General features: G+C 46.1%; 1 protein-coding gene across 2 annotated transcripts in view; it reads left to right on the forward strand.

The window, feature by feature from the left end:
• The first annotated feature begins 12,419 nt into the window (after positions 1 to 12,419).
• Positions 12,420 to 20,136, forward strand: part of usp9 (ubiquitin specific peptidase 9) — a 97,278-nt gene continuing 89,561 nt past the window's right edge. For both annotated transcript variants that reach the window (XM_056290073.1, XM_056290072.1), the window contains exons 1-3: positions 12,420 to 12,809; positions 18,188 to 18,456; positions 19,983 to 20,128. In XM_056290073.1, the coding sequence (XP_056146048.1) occupies positions 18,355 to 18,456; positions 19,983 to 20,128 (248 nt within the window). In that variant the 5' untranslated portion in view covers positions 12,420 to 12,809; positions 18,188 to 18,354. The remainder of the gene's footprint in view (positions 12,810 to 18,187; positions 18,457 to 19,982; positions 20,129 to 20,136) is intronic.

The following is a 20,136-nucleotide window of genomic DNA, read 5'->3' on the forward strand; positions in this document are numbered from 1 at the left end:
ACCCTCATAAGCCAGACAAGATCAGGGTTGTCTTCGACTCCAGCACTCAAACATCACGGCATCTCCCTGAACGATGTGCTACTTACTGGCCCAGATCTGAACAACAGCTTGCTCGGAGTCTTGCTACGCTTCCGGAGAGAAACAGTGGCTGTCATAGCAGACATCGAGCAGATGTTTCACAGCTTCGTTGTTCGAGAAGACAACAAAGATTTCCTGCGTTTCCTGTGGTTCAACGACAACGACCCCAACCAAGAGATTGTCGAGTATCGCATGAAAGTCCACGTATTCGGCAACTCGCCATCCCCAGCTGTCGCCATCTATGGACTTCACCGAGCAGCAGACACGACTCCAGGGAACACGGAATGGATGCCAAGCACCTCGTGGAACGCGACTTCTACATCGACGACGGCCTCAAGTCGCTCCCATCAGCCACAGAAGCCATCGACCTGTTGAAAAGGGCACAAGAGATGCTTGCTGCCTCAAACCTGAGACTCCATAAGATAACGTCAAACAGTTCTGATGTCCTGGAGGCCTTCCCTCCAGAAAACCATGCAAAGGGACTGCAAAACTTGGACTTCGACGACAACTCCACCCTCATCAAACGCAGCCAGGGACTCAGCTGGGAACTCAAGCACGACATCTTCACCTTCAGAGCAATGGTCACAGAGAAGCCCTTCAGCCGCAGAGGTGCTCTAGCCACGCTGAACAGCTTGTTTGACCCCCTCGGTCTCGTTGCTCCAGTCGTCATTCAGGGAAAGTTTCTGCTGCGAGAACTCACCTGCAATGAAGCTCTCGACTGGGACACCCCTCTACCAGATGAAAAGGAAGCAGAATGGAGGATGTGGAAAGATTCATTACAAGACCTGAAAGACATCAGGATACCAAGAGTCTACACTCCCACCACCCTATCTACCGTGCAAAGGAATGAGCTCCACGTCTTCTCTGACGCTTCAGTGAAGGCTATCGCCGCGGTAGCTTACCTCAAGGTGATCGACAGTGATGGAGAGTGTCATGTCGGTTTTGTCCTGGGAAAGGCGAAACTGGCGCCTCCGTCCGCTCAAACTATCCCAAGACTGGAGCTCGGCGCCGCTGTGCTGGCAGTGGAAATGGCAGAGCTGGTGGAGAGGGAGTTGGACATCAGTGTAGACACGATGCGGTTCTACACAGACAGCAAAGTTGTCTTAGGGTACATATACAACCAGACCGGGCGGTTCTATGTGTACGTCTGCAACAGAGTGCAGCGAATCAGGAAGTTCACCAAACCAGAACAGTGGAGCTACGTCCACACAGCTCAAAACCCAGCGGATCATGCTACCCGATCGGTACCTGCCGCCGAGCTAACAAACATGGCTCACAGGACCCCCTTTCCTGTCCCTGCCTGACGGAGTTCACACTCCTGAAGAGGAGCCTCACGAACTCGTCGACCCGGATTCTGACAGTGAGGTGCGTTCTCATGCCACGACTCTCTCCGTCCCTCCAGCTAACCTGGGATCTCATCGCTTTGAGCGGTTCTGCTCATGGAAGTCTGTTGTGCGAGCTATCGCATCCCTAACCTGCATCTTGGAGCTCAAAAAAGCTGCAGTGGAAGACAACCTCAAAACCCGTACCGGTCCCACAAAACCTTACACGGCGGAACAGCTATCGATGTCAGAGACTCTCATCATCAGCTGTGTGCAAAGAAAGACCTACAGAGAAGAGTTCACCTGCTTGGCTGCTGGGAAAAGTATTCGCAAACACAGTCCTCTAAGGAAGCTGGACCCCTACGTGGATGAAGATGGTCTTCTGAGGATAGGGGGAAGGCTCAAGCATGCAGCAATCGACACAAGAGAACAGTTCCCAGTTGTCATCCCAGCTCGCAGTCACATCGCGATGCTCCTTGTGAGGCATTACCACGAGAGAGTCAAACATCAGGGTCGTATCTTTACGGAAGGGTCCATCCGCACAGCAGGATTCTGGATCGTCGGAGCCAAGTGGTACATCAACAGCATCCTCCGCAAATGCGTGGCTTGCAACAAACTTCGAGGGAGGACGGCCGAACAGAAAATGGCGGACCTACCCTCTGACCGTCTTAGCACAGAGCCACCCTTCACCTACGTAGGACTCGACGTGTTCGGTCCTTGGGCTGTCACCACAAGACGAACCCATGGCGGTCAAGCTAACAGCAAGAGGTGGGCAGTCCTCTTCACGTGCATGAGCACGCGTGCCGCGCACATCGAACTCATCGAATCGATGGATACATCAAGTTTCATCAATGCCTTACGACGATTCTTTGCACTGAGAGGCCATGCGAAGCAGATTCGTTCTGACTATGGTACGAACTTTACAGGCGGCTGCAAGGAGTTGCATATGCTCCTCACAGATCCCGAAGAGCCCAACGTCAGGAAGTACTTGGGTGAGGAAGGGTGTTCATGGATCTTCAACCCTCCTCATTCCTTCCATATGGGAGGAGCCTGGGAGCGTATGATTGGAGTCTCCAGATGTATTCTTGACTCCATGCTCAAGGAAACCAGCCAATCATGCCTTACTCATGAGGTGTTGTCTACCTTAATGGCGTCGCTACTGGTGTGTACTCTCCCTCCCCCTCCGGGGACCTTCGACAGCAAGGATCTCCACCGCCAGCAGTGGAGGCAGGTGCAACATCTCGCCAACACCTTTTGGCACCGATGGAGGCGTGAGTGGCAGGACATGCATCCTAACGCCAAGGAGGGCGACCTAGTGTTGCTGAAGGACAATCAAGTGACGAGGAACGAGTGGCCCCTGGCTGTTGTTACAAAGACATTCCCTGGCCAGGATGGAAAGGTCAGGAAGATTGAGCTCAAGGTCACAAGATCTGGATCTACAAAGACCTTCCTGAGGCCTGTCTCCGAGACAGTCCTACTCATGCCTTCCGAGGATATGGACTGAGTTAGTTTGTGTTCTCCGGACATGCTCCTCATGTTAGTTTAAGATAGTGGTATAGTAATTATACCAGGCGGGGAGTGTGACGTTGCTTTATTAGAATGTGAGAAGAGTACTTTTATTTTGAAGTTTATTTGCTCCCTCTAGCCTTCCTCACGCGACTTTAATTCAGGAAATAGTTTGCTGCCTGGTAGTCATGGTAACAGTACAGTCTAGCTTTCCATGCGGACTCTCATATGCTTGCCCAGATCCTGTGTTTATTGCTTCTATCTACACTCAGCGGCCACTTTATTAGGCACACCTGTCCAACTGCTTGTTAACGCAAATTTCTAATCAGCCAATCACATGGCAGCAACCCAATGCATTTAGGCATGTAGACATGGTCAAGACGATCTGCTGCAGTTCAAACCGAGCATCAGAATGGGGAAGAAAGGTGATTTAAGTGACTTTGAACGTGGCATGGTTGTTGGTGCCAGACGGGCTGGTCTGAGTATTTCAGAAACTGCTGATCTACTGGGATTTTCACGCACAACCATCTCTAGGGTTTTCAGAGAATGGTCCGAAAAAGAGAAAATATCCAGTGAGCGGCAGTTCTGTGGGCGAAAATGCCTTGTTGATGCCAGAGGTCAGAGGAGAATGGCCAGACTGGTTCGAGCTGACAGAAAGGCAACAGTAACTCAAATAACCACTCATTACAACCGGGGTATGCAGAAGAGCATCTCTGAATGCACAACACGTCGAACCTTGAGGCAGATGGGCTACAGCAGCAGAAGACCACACCGGGTGCCACTCCTGTCAACTAAGAACAGGCAACTGAGGCTACAATTCGCACAGGCTCACCAAAATTGGACAATAGAAGATTGGAAAAACATTGCCTGGTCTGATGAGTCTCGATTTCTGCTGCGACATTCGGATGGTAGGGTCAGAATTTGGCGTCAACAACATGAAAGCATGGATCCATCCTGCCTTGTATCAAGGGTTCAGGCTGGTGGTGGTGGTGTAATGGTGTGGGGGATATTTTCTTGGCACGCTTTGGGCCCCTTGGTACCAATTGAGCATCGTGTCAACGCCACAGCCTACCTGAGTATTGTTGCTGACCATGTCCATCCCTTTATGACCACAGTGTTCCCATCTTCTGATGGCTACTTCCAGCAGGATAACGCGCCATGTCATAAAGCTCGAATAATCTCAGACTGGTTTCTTGAACATGACAATGAGTTCACTGTACTCAAATGGCCTCCACAGTCACCAGATCTCAATCCAATAGAGCACCTTCGGGATGTGGTGGACCGGGAGATTCGCATCATGGATGTGCAGCCGACAAATCTGCAGCAACTGCGTGATGCTATCATGTCAATATGGACCAAACTCTCTGAGGAATGTTTCCAGTACCTTGTTGAATCTATGCCCCGAAGGATTAAGGCAGTTCTGAAGGCAAAAGGGGGTCCAACCCGGTACTAGCAAGGTGTACCTAATAAAGTGGCCAGTGAGTGTACGTTTGTGCCTTGGAGAGCATCGTCTTTTTACAAAAAGGTTTGAATTCTCAAAGTTCTTCAGTAAAGTTCCTCAACTTGGACCGGGACTCTGTATTTCTTTGGGATTCTTCATGTTGGCTATCTGTCGGCCTGTTTATACATGGACACAAACACATAGGACAGAATATATGAAGAGGATGAAGAGTGGAAAGGCAGTTGGTCCTGATGACATACTTGTGGAAGCATGGAGACGTTTAGGAGAGATGGCAGCGGGGTTTTAACTACATTGTTTAACACAATCTTGGAAAGCAAGAGGATATCTGAGGAGTGGAGAAGAAGCATGCTGGTACCGATTTTCAGGAACAAGGGCGATGTGCAGAACTGTAGCAACTACAGAGGTAAAAGTTGATCAGCCACAGCATGAAGATATGGGAAAGAGTAATAGAAGCTAGGTTACGAGGAGAGGTGATGATCAGCAGCAGCAGTATGGTTTCATGCCACGAAAGAGCATCACAGATGTGATGTTTGCTTTGAGAATGTTAATGGAGAAGTATAGCGAAGGCCAGAAGGAGTCACATTGTGTCTTTGTGGATTTAGAGAAAGCATACGACAGGGTGCCGAGAGAGGAGGTGTGGTATTGTATGAGGAAGTCGGAAGTTGCAGAGAAGTATGTAGGAGTGGTGCAGGATATGTATGAGGGAAGTGTGACAACGGCGAGGTGTGCGGTTGGAATGACAAATGTGTCCAAGGTGGAGGTGGGATTACATCAAGGATCGGCTCTGAGCCCTTTCTTGTTTGCAATTGTGATGGACAGGTTGACGGATGAGATCAAACAGGAGTCTCCGTGGACTATGATGTTTGCGGATGACATTGTGACCTTTAGCGAGAGTAGGGTGCAGTTTGAGGAGAGCCTGGAGAGGTGGAGGTATGCACTGGAGAGAAGAGGAATGAAAGTCAGTCGGAGCAAGACGGAACACAATGCGTGAATGAGAGGGAGGACAATGGAATGGTGAGGATGCAAGGAGTAGATGTGACGAAGGCGTATGAGTTTAAATACTTGGGGTCAACTGTCCAAAGTAACGGGGAGTGCAGAAGAGAGGTGAAGAAGAGAGTGCAGGCAGGGTGGAGTGGGTGGAGAAGAGTGTCAGGAATGATGTGTGACAGAAGGGTACCAGCAAGAGTTAAAGGGAAGGTTTACAAGATGGTTGTGGGACCAGCTATGTTATATGGTTTGGAGACAGTGGCACTGACGAAAAGACAGGAGGCGAAGCTGGAGGTGGCAGAGTTGAAGATGATAAGATTTTCATTGGGAGTGACGAAGAAGGACAGGATTAGGAATGATTATTTTAGAGGGACAGCTCAAGTTGGACGGTTTGGAGACAAAGCAAGAGAGGTAAGATTGAGATGGTTTGGGCATATGTGGAGGAGAGATGCTGGGTATATTGGGAGAAGGATGCTGAATATGGCGCTGCCAGGGAAGAGGAGAAGAGGAAGGCCAAAGAGGAGGTTTATGGATGTGGTGAGGGAAGATATGGAGGTGGCTGATGTGACAGGGGAAGATGCAGAAGACAGGAAGAAATGGAAAGGTATGATCCGCTGTGGCGACCCCTAACGGGAGCAGCCGAAAGTAGTAGTAGTAGTAATCAAAACATAATAGTACGTTATGAAGTAGTATTAGTACATTTGCTACCTAGTAATTGTTGTAAGTGTTGTAATGAGTTAAACGGGATTAGTTTTATTAAGGGGTCCCCGGACCCTTTTAGGACGTTACTCAGGAGGTAAATGAGTTGTGTCCGTCAGTCTATTGGTGTGTCATGTTAGGGCAGGCGGATTGTTAGTGCACCGTAATTCGGCTATGTACTGGTCCTATTCAGTTAAGTAAAGCTTTCCTATTATAAAGTACGCGTGTCGTTCAAGTTACTACGGTAATAATATCATAGCCAAATGCATGCCATATTAAGTACATTTAGTGCCCGTTTGTATCTGTTTAAATCGGAGAGTACTGCTGGCGTCGTGTGTGGCTGCCGCTTCTCCCTCTCGTAGCCCCCCTTCCCATCCACCCCTGTATGTTTGTGTTATGTTTATCTGTTTTCTTGTTTCACCCCATTTATTGTAAAGCGACGTTGAGTGTTAGAAAAGCGCTGCATAAGATTGATTTATTATTATTATTATTATTATTATTATTAGTGTAAGTGCCATTGCCTCATCTGCTCCACGATGTCCATCAAACTCAAGAGGAAGAGAAGAGTTTAAAAGAAGCAGATCCGGCCAAGACTGAACCCTGAAGCTTGAATGAAACTGCCACGCAAGCAGTGATTTCAGGCCTCTCTTGGGTAAACCCTCCAACAGGAATATCCTGATGACATTGAGAAACACTGGAGCCTGCTCAAATCCCTCATCTTAGACACCTACAAAAAAACCCTGGGTACAGGACAGGTTTGATGAGAATGACACAAATATAGAACAGCTCATCTCCAAGAAAATGAAAGTCTTTTGTGCTAGGAAAAATGATTAAACCTGTAAGGCTAAAAGACTGGCTCACTCTAGAGTCAAGGCGGACCTCCATAGACGGGTGAGGGAGCTTAAGAACTCTTGGACAGAAAAGACTTTGGAAATGCAGCAACTGGTAGACTCAGATGACACCAGAGGCTTTTTCAGCACTACTAAGGCTATTTATGGGCCAAGCAACCGTGGCTTAAACCCTCTGCGCTCAAAGGACAGGCAGGAGCTACTGAAGGACAATGATTCCATTAATGCCCGATGGAAGGAGCACTTCCAGGAACTCCTCAACCGCAACAGCACAGCTGAACCAGAAATTGCCAGCCTCGTTCCCTAGAGTCCCATCAGAGAAGATATTGGGATCCACCCACCATGACAGAGGTTCAAGATGCCATCAGGAGCCTTAAGAACAACAAGGCCACCGATCCAGATGGGATCCCAGCTGATATCTTAAAGGAAGGTGAACCAGAGCTCCTGTACCACATCCACTCCCTACTCCTCAATGTTTTGGAAAAAGAAGAACCTCCCTCAGAGCTCAGGGATGCTGTAATAGTGGCCAGATTCAAGAAAGGGGACAAGGTGGAACATGGAATCTACAGGGGCATTTCACTTCCTATTAACAATAGGCAAAGTCCTTGCTCGCATCCTCGCAAACCAACTGCTACCACTGCCTGAGGAGGTATTCCCGGAATCTCAGTGTGGCTTCCACTCATCCAGAGGTACAGCAGACATGATAGCTACAGAACGGCAGCTCGAGGAAAAAATGCAATGAACAAAGATCACCTTTGTACATGACTTTCATAGATCTGATAAAGGCCTTTGACTCAGTAGATCACCAGGCTCTGTGGAGTATAATATCAAGATATGGCTGCCCTGCACATCAGAATATTAAGGCTTTTACATGAACTCATTTCAGTCAAAGTGCTCAGCAACAGCAGCTCTGAGTCACAGCCCTTCACTGTGGAAACAGGGGTCAGACAGGGATGCATCATTGCACCCACCCTGTGTGATGTCTACAAGACATAAGTTGTATTTTTGTAATGTTTTTTATAATGATTTACTATGCCTTTGTATTGAATTGCATTGTTTTTTTAAAATGTTTGATATAGTTCAAACAGGCCACTCCCTGTTAGGCAGCGTATCACTTCCTGTTAGTCAGAGATGCCGGAAACAGAGCCCTAGAAAGAGAGAGTTACGTCAACTCCGTCGACGTCAATTGGCCAATTATTTAACAGCAATGGCGGATCATGGGAGCCCCGGATAGTTCCAAACAGTGCGCATAGAATATGTGTCACGTTGGAATATATCTATATATAAATGTAAAAATCTGAAAATATTGGTTAGTAGTTACCAGAAATCGCAGCTAAGCAGTTAATTTAAATGACCCGCCAAGCTTCGTTTGGAACTATTCGTCGGCTACATGAACCACGTGACCCTCTCGCGTTCTGACCCCTCATTGACGTAACTCTCTCTTTCTAGGGCTCTGGCCGGAAACGCAGGGGAAGCCACACTTGTTGTTCAGCACGTGGATCCATTCGCATCTACACTCAAGGACTGATGATTCACTGTCGTAAGTTGTTGTATTTCATCATTTACATGTTAAAGCTCATATATTAAGGATTATTTGATGAAGAATGTAACAATAAGTTCAGATTATAAAACGTCGTATTTACAAGTATGTACACGCTGGCTCATGCCTTTGCTAGGCTAATTCAGTACAGTTCTAAATTTGTAAAAAAAACAACACAAGACTTCGTTTGCTTTTCTGTATTTTTATTATCCTGCAGTTTTCACTCCACGTCATTGTGAAGGAGTTACCAGTAAATGTTTCTTCAACTACTACGACGACTCTTTTCTTCATCTTGAGTGGAGTTTAGCTTTGTGTTTAGTCTGCAGTTCTTATGCCCTTACGAGACCACTAAACCCTGTTTGCCATCTTTATTGCTGCCATACTCCGCCTCATTGGTGAAGAGCTGCCATGGGGGATCCCAGTCCTATAAAGAACTGACGGCAGGCCGTTCAACCTTAATAGGTTCAAGGCCAAGAGCAAAGTCTGCAACATCGCCATCATGGAGCTTCAGTATGCAGATGACAATGCCATCACAGCACACTCCGCAGAAGACCCCCCAGGACATTCTAATAGCTTTAAGGCATACAGAGCCCTGGGTCTAGCATTAAACACCAAGAAGATCCACGTCTTTTTATCAACCTCAACCCAGCCCACCATAAAAGTTGACCACAAAATCGTTGAAAAAATTGATCACTTCCCCTGCCTCAACAGCCTTCTCGCCTCAAAAGTTGACACCGACTCTGAGGTCACCCATCGTTTGAATTGTGCCAGTGGTGCTTATGCCAGACTCAGGAAAAGAGTCTTTGAAGACCGAGACCTAAAGGCCCAAACAAAACTCCTGGTCTACAGAGCTGTTGTTCTCCCCACCCTGTTGTATGGAGCAGTCATGGACCACCTACAGCAGACACCTGAGAGCCCTGGAAGAATACCACGAAAGAGCTTTACGAAAGATGCTGAGGATCAGCTGGAAGGACAGATGCACCAACATCAGCGTTCTGGAAGAAGCCAGCATGACTAGCATCACCACCACAATAATGCAGCACCAACTCCGATGGACAGGCCATGTCATCTGCATGTCCAACACACGTCTCCCCCAAACAGATCCTGTACTCCCAGCTAAAGGAAGGTCAGCGAACTCCCGGCGGGAAAAAGAAAAATGTCAAGGACGATATCAAGACCAATCTGAAGAAATTCAACATCACGTCGAGCAACTGAGAACACATTGCACTGGATAGGCACTCCTGGAAGAAATCCGTGCAGGAAGGAGCTGCACATCATGAAATGGAGCTCCACTGTGCTGCAGAGAAAAAGTGACTCACCGCAAGGAGAGGGAGATAAAGGCTCAACCACCACCACCAACCTCTACCACTTTCCCCTGTCCACACCGCACCAAAGTATGTGGATCGTGGATCAGCCACTACAGCCATCTGAAGACCCACAAGTACACAACCCAACGGAGAGGACAGTCATACTCGCTTCGAATGACTGCTGATGATGACGATGACGATGATGATGATGACATTTAGTGTAAGTGTGCCTTAGATCATCGTCAAGAGATAGTGAATAGGAGAAGGGAATTACAAAGTAAATTTACATTACTTATCAATATAATAAGCAAATTATCACCATAAGATCATAAAATGTAAAAGTGCAGGTAAAAGGAGGGCAAAATATATGCCAGAAAGTCAAGTCGTCAATTTTGTTTGTATAGCCCAATATCACAAATTACAAATATGCCTCAAGGGGCTTTACAGTAACACAACATCCTGTCCTTAGACCCTCGCATCGGATAAGGAACAACGCTCTGAAAAAAAACCCCAAAAAAACTTTTAACAGGGAGAAAAAATAGGTAGAAACCTCAGGGAGAGCAACAGAAGAGGATCTCTCTCCAAAGACGGACAACGTGCAATGGATGTTGTGTTTACACAATTTACACAATACAACACTGAAAGAGGATAACTGAATTAGGTAACCCTTTAGTATGGGGAACATAAAAAAACTTAATTACTAGTGAATTAGTAATGATCAAGATGTCACTTTAGTATGGGGAACATATTCTAAGTAACAAAAACTTAATTTACAGTAATTTAACACTATTAACACTTGTAGTTTTGTGTTGTTATGTAAGAACAGAGCATATTCATTAAGTGCTAGTAAGGGAGAATAACTCTTCTTGTGGTACTACCACCTTATAAAGGCCATACTAAGCAAAGCATATTGAGATGGTACTACTAATAAGCAATACTTCTGAGGTTATAGAGGGAAAACTCATAGTTAATGGCTTACTGGTTGTATAATAAGGCCACGCAGAATAAGGCATTAATGAGTATGTAATAATGACCAATTAAGAGCCAATATGTTGCTAATTTGCATGCTAATAAGCACCTAATTAATGGTGACTACGTTCCCCATACTAAAGTGTTACCCAGAAGGATAATGGAAGTATAACATTTATGAAGAAAATGATGAGCAGGATGCCGAGCAGTGTCCAGACGCCACCAGAACAGCCCAGTACCCAAGCCACGCAACCAGCATCCCTATGTAAAAAAGAAAAAAAACAAAAAAAACAACAATTAGTCACACATCTTAAATCAAGTCGTCAGTTTTATTTATGTAGGCCTACATCACAAATAGTGAGAGAAGGATATAACATTGAAACAGGATTACAAAATGATATGGATTTACAAGATATATAAAAAGGTAATGTGATGAGGGGGGATGCCAAGTAGCGTCCAGGTGGCGGCCACCGTCACCACGGAGACCTGGGAGGAGGACCGACTGCACGTGCACACAAGGGAGACTCACATGACACCATTCACACAGAAAAAGAAAAAGGAGAAGACACCATGAAGAGAGAACAGATTGCAATAGGCCAGTGGTTCTCAACCTTTTTGGGGTCCTGGACCCCCTGTGTATTTTTGATCTACCCTGAGGACCCCTCCACCTGATCTTGGGGGAGGGGGGTTGCAATTTGATAGAAACAGTAGAAACTGCATTTTAAATTGCATTATAGCATTTATTCACTCTTTGGGGCCAAAATAAGAGCTTTCAGTTGTAACTTAGATATAGTCAACAAAACAGAATTCTTATGCAGTAACTTTCAGATGTATGTAACAAAACAGAATATGTATTCAGTAACTTTCAGACATATGTAACAAAACAGAATATGTATTCAGTAACTTTCAGATATATGTAACAAAACAGAATATGTATTCAGTAACTTTCAGATATATGTAACAAAACAGAATATGTATTCAGTAACTTTCAGATATATGTAACAAAACAGAATATGTATTCAGTAACTTTCAGATATATGTAACAACAGAATGTTTATGCAGTAACTTTTAACAATGCAAATGGGAGCGAGATCTCTTATTAAAATACAATAAATTACACTTGTGAAACAGATGTAATTAGAGAAAAAAGTCCTGCTACCCTTTATAGTTTAGGTAGATAAAGGTCTCAGTCACATTTGAGTAAAATAATCCTATTCCTATAAATGTCCTAGGATCTTTTTTTAAAGATATTTTATTTTCACGGACCCCTTGCAATTACACCACGGACCACTAGGGGCCCGCGGACCCCCGGTTGAGAAACGCTGCAACAGGCTGTACTCCGAAAGCTACTAATACTTTCCAAGGGAACAGTAGTAATAGCTGACACACAGTCCTACTCGCTTCGAATTCTTTCAATTCATCCGTTCTTTTGGGACTGTTACAAAGTTGCTATTTTACCTTTGATATCAACGTTTAGATTTCTGTAGCACGCCGAGCTCGCTAGAATGTGGCCGCCGGTAAGAACGGGCAATTGGATAGGGGGCGGCAGAGGGAGGCTCGCCTCTTCATTACGGTCTTGTCCGGTCGGATGCAAACAGTGGAACTTAAAGTCCTCTACTGAACGCGGAGTCAGATAGCGTAATAACCAGGATTTCTTTTTTTTTTTTTTTTTGTGTCCGTTCCGTTCAGCCCGTCTTCCGTTCGCTGCGCTGCTCTCGGGTTTAGGACAACGCCGGCTGGCTGACAACGCTTGACCGCTGGCGTCTTGGGACAGTCGGGTTTCTTTTATTTTGTTTTTGTTTCACCGACGGCACCTCCGCCATGTTGAGGCGGTTCACGTTGTGACGGACTGCCGGGACCGAGGTGACAAGCCCCAGAGAGAGGACTGGGTACGAGCTGGAGGGGGGGGGGGGTGACGCAGGAAAAACAGGCCAAAAACAGCCCGAGAAACCCCCGCAGGAGATTCGGATCTTTCTGGTAAAGCGGTCGGCGATACGGGCCACGTTTATGCGATCACACGACGGCAGAACGGCGCGGCAGACTGGACGGAGCTGCTGAACTGAGAGAGGGGGAAGTCCGATCGGATTCCTGGTGAGTTTTCTGCTAATTTTAGCCGGGGTTTTTTTTTTTTAGACGATAAAAAATGTTGTCATTTTTTTTTAGCCGACGTTGATGTGACGTTTGAGGCGGACAAGGTGAAGGGCAACGAGGGAAAGAAATACAGCTTGGTTTCCAATCCGGATTCGAACCCGGGTCGCTGCGGTCAGGCCCGAGCCGCTAGGACGCCCGACGCTATCTTGTCTGGCAGTAGGCTAATGCTAACGTTAGCTTGTTACCTCAGCTCTCACATCAGCGTCAGCCGGTGGCGGACGCCAGAGAACGGCGGCTACTGCGACTGTCCTCCGTTCTCTTGTTTGCCAGCGTGTTGATAATTGACGCCAACTTGCAGACATTGCTCGGATAAGACGTAAATCGGGAGTGTTGCTGTTTCAGGTGAGATTTGTCAGACCCGGCTCGCCTCCCCCCCTCACGCTAGCATGTCGGCTAGCTTAGCCGTTGACGCTCCCTGGCGCCGTCTACACATCGGGTGAATTTCCTCACAGCTGGCCGTCTCATGTTCACAGGTTGCCAACATTTGATGTACCCAAGCCGTCCGGGTGTAACCTTCGAGGTGGTATTCTGTCCACTTTATTTATCGGATGTGCCGCCCCCCGACGGGACCTATTTTCCCAAAAACGTTATGACTTAGGTGTCCGGGGGCTTGTTTTGTAACATTTACGCCGTCTATCACAACAGTGTTTGACTGTTTCAGGAAGTAGGCGCAGCCCCTGTCACCAACAGTCGTTCTCTGACGTTTTCCAGGGTAGCTAACGTTGGTTTAATACTACCTAGCCGCTGGCATAGCCGTTAACTTAGCTAGTCGCCGCGTTAGAGCTGCCAGAGCCGCGTTTACCTTGGAGAAAGGTATGTTTATACAGGGCTACGTAACCTAAATCATGTCTGAAAGGATCTGACCGTTTTTGTGTGTGTGTGTGTGTGTTTCGCTAGCGGGAGAAGGCTAACGTTAGCTAACGTTAGCACGACGAGGCTCCTTTTTTACAGCTTTTCGGGACTGCAGTCCCCCCCCCCCCAAAAAAACAAACGTTTACCAAAAGTATTTGAACCCCAACATCAACCCGTGCCTTTCTGCCCATACGTGTTTTGTTTTGTTCTTTTGCTATTTGACAAACGTTGAAAATACAGCTCTTAATAGTCAGGGCCTTCCGCCCGAAGAGGCCTGTGTGTGTGTGTGTGTGTTTGAGAAGAGGCCTCCTCTGTGCTCCCGGGGCCGGGTGGCTCACATCAAATACCGCATTTAACTAACCAACCACCACCACCACCACCGGCCGCTGGTTAACGACACCGGCTTAGAAAGCTAGTTATGTAATTTCACCCTTTTACTTTCTATTTCACACGCTGTGCGCCTCGCACAGTGGTGTCACTCCGTCAGCTTTTGCAGGCTGACATAACCGGGCAGATGACCGACCCTCAGCCCGGTTCGCCCACCCTCGGTTGTGTAGGAACGGTGTTCCTTTGGAAATAGCCTCGTCCTCCCGGAGCCGGTTCGGTGCCGAAGGCCGCAGGTGCGCGTCCCGTGTGGCAGCGCTAGTTACAGCAGCATAACCGCACCGAAGTGAAGGTACGGCACCTGCCAGCTTGATGTAAGTGTAACCTTCTGTCTCTCTCTAAAAGATCCTTAAAGAGAGCCTCGACCTCCACTAACGAGCCCAAGTGATGAGAGGACCAGCTCGTCCACCAGCTTCACATCTTGCTCCCTGTCCAGACGTTCTGATGTGCACGTTGTGGATTGGCTGTTTTTAATTCTAGACCTGGTCACTGTTGCTGAACCAGATGGTTGTCACTTAGCCACCTGCAGCACAGGAAGTATCGCACTTTCACTACCTGTAGAGCATTGACACAGAAACCTAAAAAACAAACGGTAACTGTGCGTGGCTGTGGCTGCTACCTCTTTCGTTTGTCGAAAAACCGATCTTGACCAGCCGAGCGGTCCACTCCATCACTTGTCAGTAATGAAATCAGTACACTCATACTGTTCGCTTCTAGCAGAGAAAGAAGCCTTGCTGCTGGTTTTGAGTGATGCTAGTTTTACAATACAGTTGACTTGACTGGTTTGATAGCTTTTACGTTTCATGCAAGATTCAGGAGCTTTTCATTTCTGTCGCAGTTTTATATGTGGAGTGAAAAGAATAGGGTTTGTTTGTGTTGTTCCAATTATTTGGTAATGTATTAAACTTGTAGCAAAACGTCAGTTATTTTTGCGAAAAAGACTGACCAAAGCTAAATTTTTAGTCGTGCAGGGAGAGGGTGAGCATAAACAATGCACATCATTATGGCTCATGGCCTCGTATGTTCTGTGGAGCTTGTTTTTACAAGAGCCTGTCTGGATATTGCAATTGTCAGATTCATCGTAACTTTTGGATAGTAATTGTTGTGGTTTGTCCTCATGCTTACCCACATACTTTGCCTGTACTACTGGTTGACTGTTCTAAGAAGCAGTATGAGATGCCTTCTCCTTCCTTGCCAATCAAACTCAATAATGCAGAAAATCCTGTCTTTCCATTGAAACACCTTCAAGTCAATTCAGGTTTAGTTGTATAGCCCAATATCACAAATTACAAATTTGCCCAAGGGGGGCTTTACAGCAGTACGGCATCTTGACCTTAGACCCTCGCATCGGATAAGGAACAACTCCCTAAAAAAACAAAACCAACCTGTAACAGGGAGAAATAATGGGAAGAAACCCCATTAGCAATATGTACAGTGTTGTGTCATGCCAATAAAGCCATTTGAATTTGAAACCCCAGGTAGCGCAACAGAGAAGGGGTCCCTCTCCCATACAGACAGACGTGCAATGGATGTTTTGTGTACAGAATAGAACACAGTTTTACAGAATAGAACATTGAAAGAGGATAACAGAATTATATTGGAATTATAAGACGCCTGAAGAATGTGACAAGGAGGACGCCAAGCAGTGTCCAGATGCCACCGGAACAGCTTAGGATCTGAGCCATGCAACTACCATCACCATGTAGACCTGGCAGGAGGACAGACTACACTTACACACGGGGAACTCTCATCACACCATTCACATACACGAGCGATGAGACGAGACTAGACACTAGTCACACATCGGAGAGGGAGAGAGAGAAGGATACAACATTGAAACAGGATAACAAAATTATATGGATTTATAAGATATATAAAGAGTGTGCTGAGGACAAAGCCAGGCAGTGTCCAGGTGGCAGCCACCATCACCATGGAGAACTTGGCAGGGGACAGACTACATGTGCACACAGGGGAGACTCCGATCACACCGTTCGCATATAGGGGAGACGAGACACGAAATGACATTCAGAGAGAGAAAGACGTGGGAATAAAGAGAGCATTTGCAATAGTCAGTAATCTATACTCTATAATCTCGTCAGCAGGACAGAGCTTGGTGAATTCATTGAGACAGAAACCGACCTGCTATGCAACAGAGGTCGTGAAGTACCCATTTAAAGACAACTAATTGTAGGTTAACGCCTTGGACGTTGTCGATTGTATCCATAGAGTGGATATGGAAGAGTTTCATGGCTGTGCTGTAAGTCCAGCAGAATAACGTCATCGCTTTCATATTTCATGCTCGGAAAAAATTGCATTAATTTTGATTCAGACTATTCATGTTTCTGTTTGCATACTTTTTACACACCCTTTTATGATAGCGGCGCTGTCCACATTTTACTGCAGTCCTGTCTTCAGTCGTAAACTTGTGTAGATTCAAATCACACCACGAAGAAGGGCTTTTGTTTGGTTATTGATCTTGATCACTTATTGAAGCTCAGCTTATATCAATTTATGAGTTGAATTTAAAGTGCTCGCAATAGACAAGTAATTCTGTTCACATGATCAGCGATTTTAATTTATTTTTTGGTTTTATCTCTGTTTTGTTCACTATTGAAGCAGAAATCATTGGGGGACAGTGTGTTGGGTGTGTTGATTTTGGTGTGGGAAAGACCATAATGAGCAGGGTGCTGTTAGTAGGTGGTGACAATGGAACATAATGATAAACTGCAGGTCACCTTATTGATTATTCTCCTGTGACTTTGAATTTGTGTTTCTAACTAATGTGTGTTGGGGCAATGCTGTCCCACTTTTTCCACAACAGTTCTTTGATTCACATGTGATGTTACAGCTCTTAAAAAAGCTAAAGGTGCTTCTATGCACCCTCTACAAGCAGATTTGTGTCAGTGCATGGCCTCATAGCAGGGTTAGGTTAGCGATATGGCGTCCACACCTGAACCAAACCATAGATTTTAAAACTATAACAGATTCGCCAATCTGTTGCAGTCAATATGTCTGGTTTATTTTTTTTTTTTCATTTTCTTGGGGGGGGGGTGCTAAGGTCAGAAGGGGATGGCAGTATAAGCTATACCTGTATGCTTTAGCAAAATACTTAACCTCAGCCCAGTACAGGCGCATTCCATTGACTGGCTGACCCTGCTCCCCAGCCAGAGGGCCAAAAGGAATATTTCCCCAGGGGGTTTAATTATGGATATAAAATAAATAAATAATCATATCAGATTATATCAGAAGCTTTCGTATATTTATGTTGCAGCTCTTTAATACATCGAATGATAGAACATAATTCTATTTTAGTGCATGTAGGAGATGTATCTTGACCGAGCTTTATGAGGTGTAAAGTGACACCAAGGCCACCAGATTTTGACTTTCCAAGACATGCCGGTCACAGTATGAGCTAGCGTGTAGGGCTACTGGTTGGCTCTGCACTAATTTGAAGATTGTGCACCTGATGATATACATTTTATTGTCATGTGTATGTTATTGTCTGTATATTATTTTGTATGTAATTGCTGTCGGCGAGGTTCCTCAAAATATTTGCTTGGTAATGCTCACCTGTAGAATTCAACTTCCGGAACAGGACAAAGCCTTACATTTTGGCCATTTAGCACAAACGAGATGTCTGATCATCAGCGTATGTTCTGTTGATTAGAGATTCAAATGCTGGTGTGTACTGCTGAATTGGCAGGCCATATCGTGTTTCACTGATGGTTGTACTGACATTTAGCCAAGCTGTGCCATGGGCTCAGCTGATCTGATGGGAATTGGCCCAGAGTCAGCTGTTCAGAGACATTGGAACAGGTTTTGGAGAATCTGCTACTGGTCTGGTTGTTGACTCTTATCTCTGTGTGTTCTGTTCATTGTCCATAACACTGGCGGTTGTAAACTAATTGGTGAAACCTTAACAGGTAGATGTCAAAAGTAAATAGAAAATTAAATACAGGTCAGCTTTCAGTTTAGTTCTGATGATGCTCTTCAGCACAAAGGTATTGTGCTGTGTGTTGGCTCTGTGTTAACCTGGTTGGCTTGTTGATAATCCTGACCTTTACACCTTTTCTCTGCTTCAGGTTATGCAATGGTCTCAGCGGCCCATCCAGATTTCCAGGTGCTTGTGTCCCTCTATCTGGTCTTCAGGTTTTCATCCCTCTGCTCTTTGGCTGAGGCAACAGTGATTTCTCTCCTGGGCAGCGCTCCCTAAGAGGCCAAGATTGCCAAGATCTGCCCTGTGGCGAGCATGACGGCCACCACGCGTGGCTCTCCGGTGGGGGGCAATGACAGCCAGGGCCAGGGCCAGGCACCCGATGGCCAGAGCCAACCCCCACTGCCACAGAACCAGGTCTGACCCATCTCACCAGGGTGATACTCGACATTAGACCTGCTGTCACACAGCTCTCTCCATTACGCTTTCCATTGGTTTGTTTGTCTGGACTCTTCATCCTCTCCTCTCCCTATGTCCTCTACTCTTCTAGTCCTGTTGTCCTTCATACTCTGCTCAGCTGATGTGTCTTTCTGTCTGCTGGATGCTGCTTTTGTCCAGTTCACTGATCTTTCCTCCTTTGTCTGTAATATAGTGTGTCACTGCATTGGTTACCGGAGAATAGACAGGTAGATTTAAAAGGTGAGGGAGGAGAAGGAATGATTTGTCTTTGAGTCTCACTGCTGGAGTTCAGGCACTGCCCTACACTTTTACATTTATTTACATTCAACAGCTAGTGGGTCATACCTTAACACACACACAGATGCCCAAGCACAGGAGAAGGGAGGGGTAGAGAGAGCGGAAAAGGGAGAGTGCAGGCGAGGCATCAATGAACAGAGCCTCCTGAGTGATGGATGAAAGATGTGTGTGTATCTTTGTGTGTGCATGTGCAGGCCTCTGTTGGTTAGAGATGAGCAGTGCCGAGACGTGAGAGGCAAGCTGCCTATGTAGGTCAGCCAAGCAGAAGGAGACTTCTCTGCACACCCCCACATTTCTCAAGTTCTCTCTCTCTCTCTCTCTCTCTCTCTCTCTCTCTCTCTCTCTCTCTCTCTCTCTCTCTCTCTCTTTCTCTTTCTCTTTCTCTTTCTCTCTCTCTCTCTGTCACATATATATGTATGTCTCAATATTCCGCTCATTTGTTGAGCACTTTTATCAACACCATTGACGGTTTATGGGGAAAAAAAAACGCATTTATACACACACACACACACACACACACACACACACACACACGGAGCTACTGACACTACCATTGTTGTTCACATAGTCACGAACTTGCTCATTGAGTCTAGGGAAGAATTGGCACACTGGTTCTTCAGCATACCTGGACACCAAGTCACACATTATTTCTCTCTTTCCGGTGGGCTCTATTACTCTCTCCCCTCTTTCTTGCTTTCTCTCCCCTGCCCCTCTGGTCTCCATTGACGGCATCCTAACATACGTACACCGCCACCACATTTAAACCTCCTAACAGGAGCACGATGTCAGCCCACACATTATGCTTTGTGCTGTCTCCATCTTCTCTGGGGAGATAAGGATGAAAGTAATACTTGGCAGCCAAATAACTGGGATTCCTGTGATCATTTGATGGTTTTGTGTAATAGCCTTTCACGTACACAACACAAACAAACACAAGTTACATGAGAGCTCATCAATGCTGTACTTCTGTGATGTCAAACGCTAACATCTACGAAAACAAGGGTTCTAAAATGTCTTATTTGTTTTTCTTTGGCATTATGACTGTATACTATTTGTCACTGTGGGAGTTTGTCATCAGTCGAAATGTTTAGTAGTCAAATTTTGATCTGTTGACTAAATACGCACATTCTCTTGCTTGCTGTCAAGTAAATATGCATTCTCATTTTGCTTGTTTATGGTTATTCCAGACATCATCTCCAAACTCGTCAAATGAGAACTCTCCAGTGAGTCCGCCGGATGAACAGGGCCAAGGGGACGGGCCCCCTCAGCTGGAGGAGGAGGAGCCAGCCTTCCCTCACACTGACCTAGCCAAGCTGGATGACATGATTAACAGGTACACAT

This window comes from Lampris incognitus, chromosome 11 (genome assembly GCF_029633865.1).
Source record: "Lampris incognitus isolate fLamInc1 chromosome 11, fLamInc1.hap2, whole genome shotgun sequence".
In the NCBI taxonomy this organism is placed as follows: domain Eukaryota; kingdom Metazoa; phylum Chordata; class Actinopteri; order Lampriformes; family Lampridae; genus Lampris; species Lampris incognitus.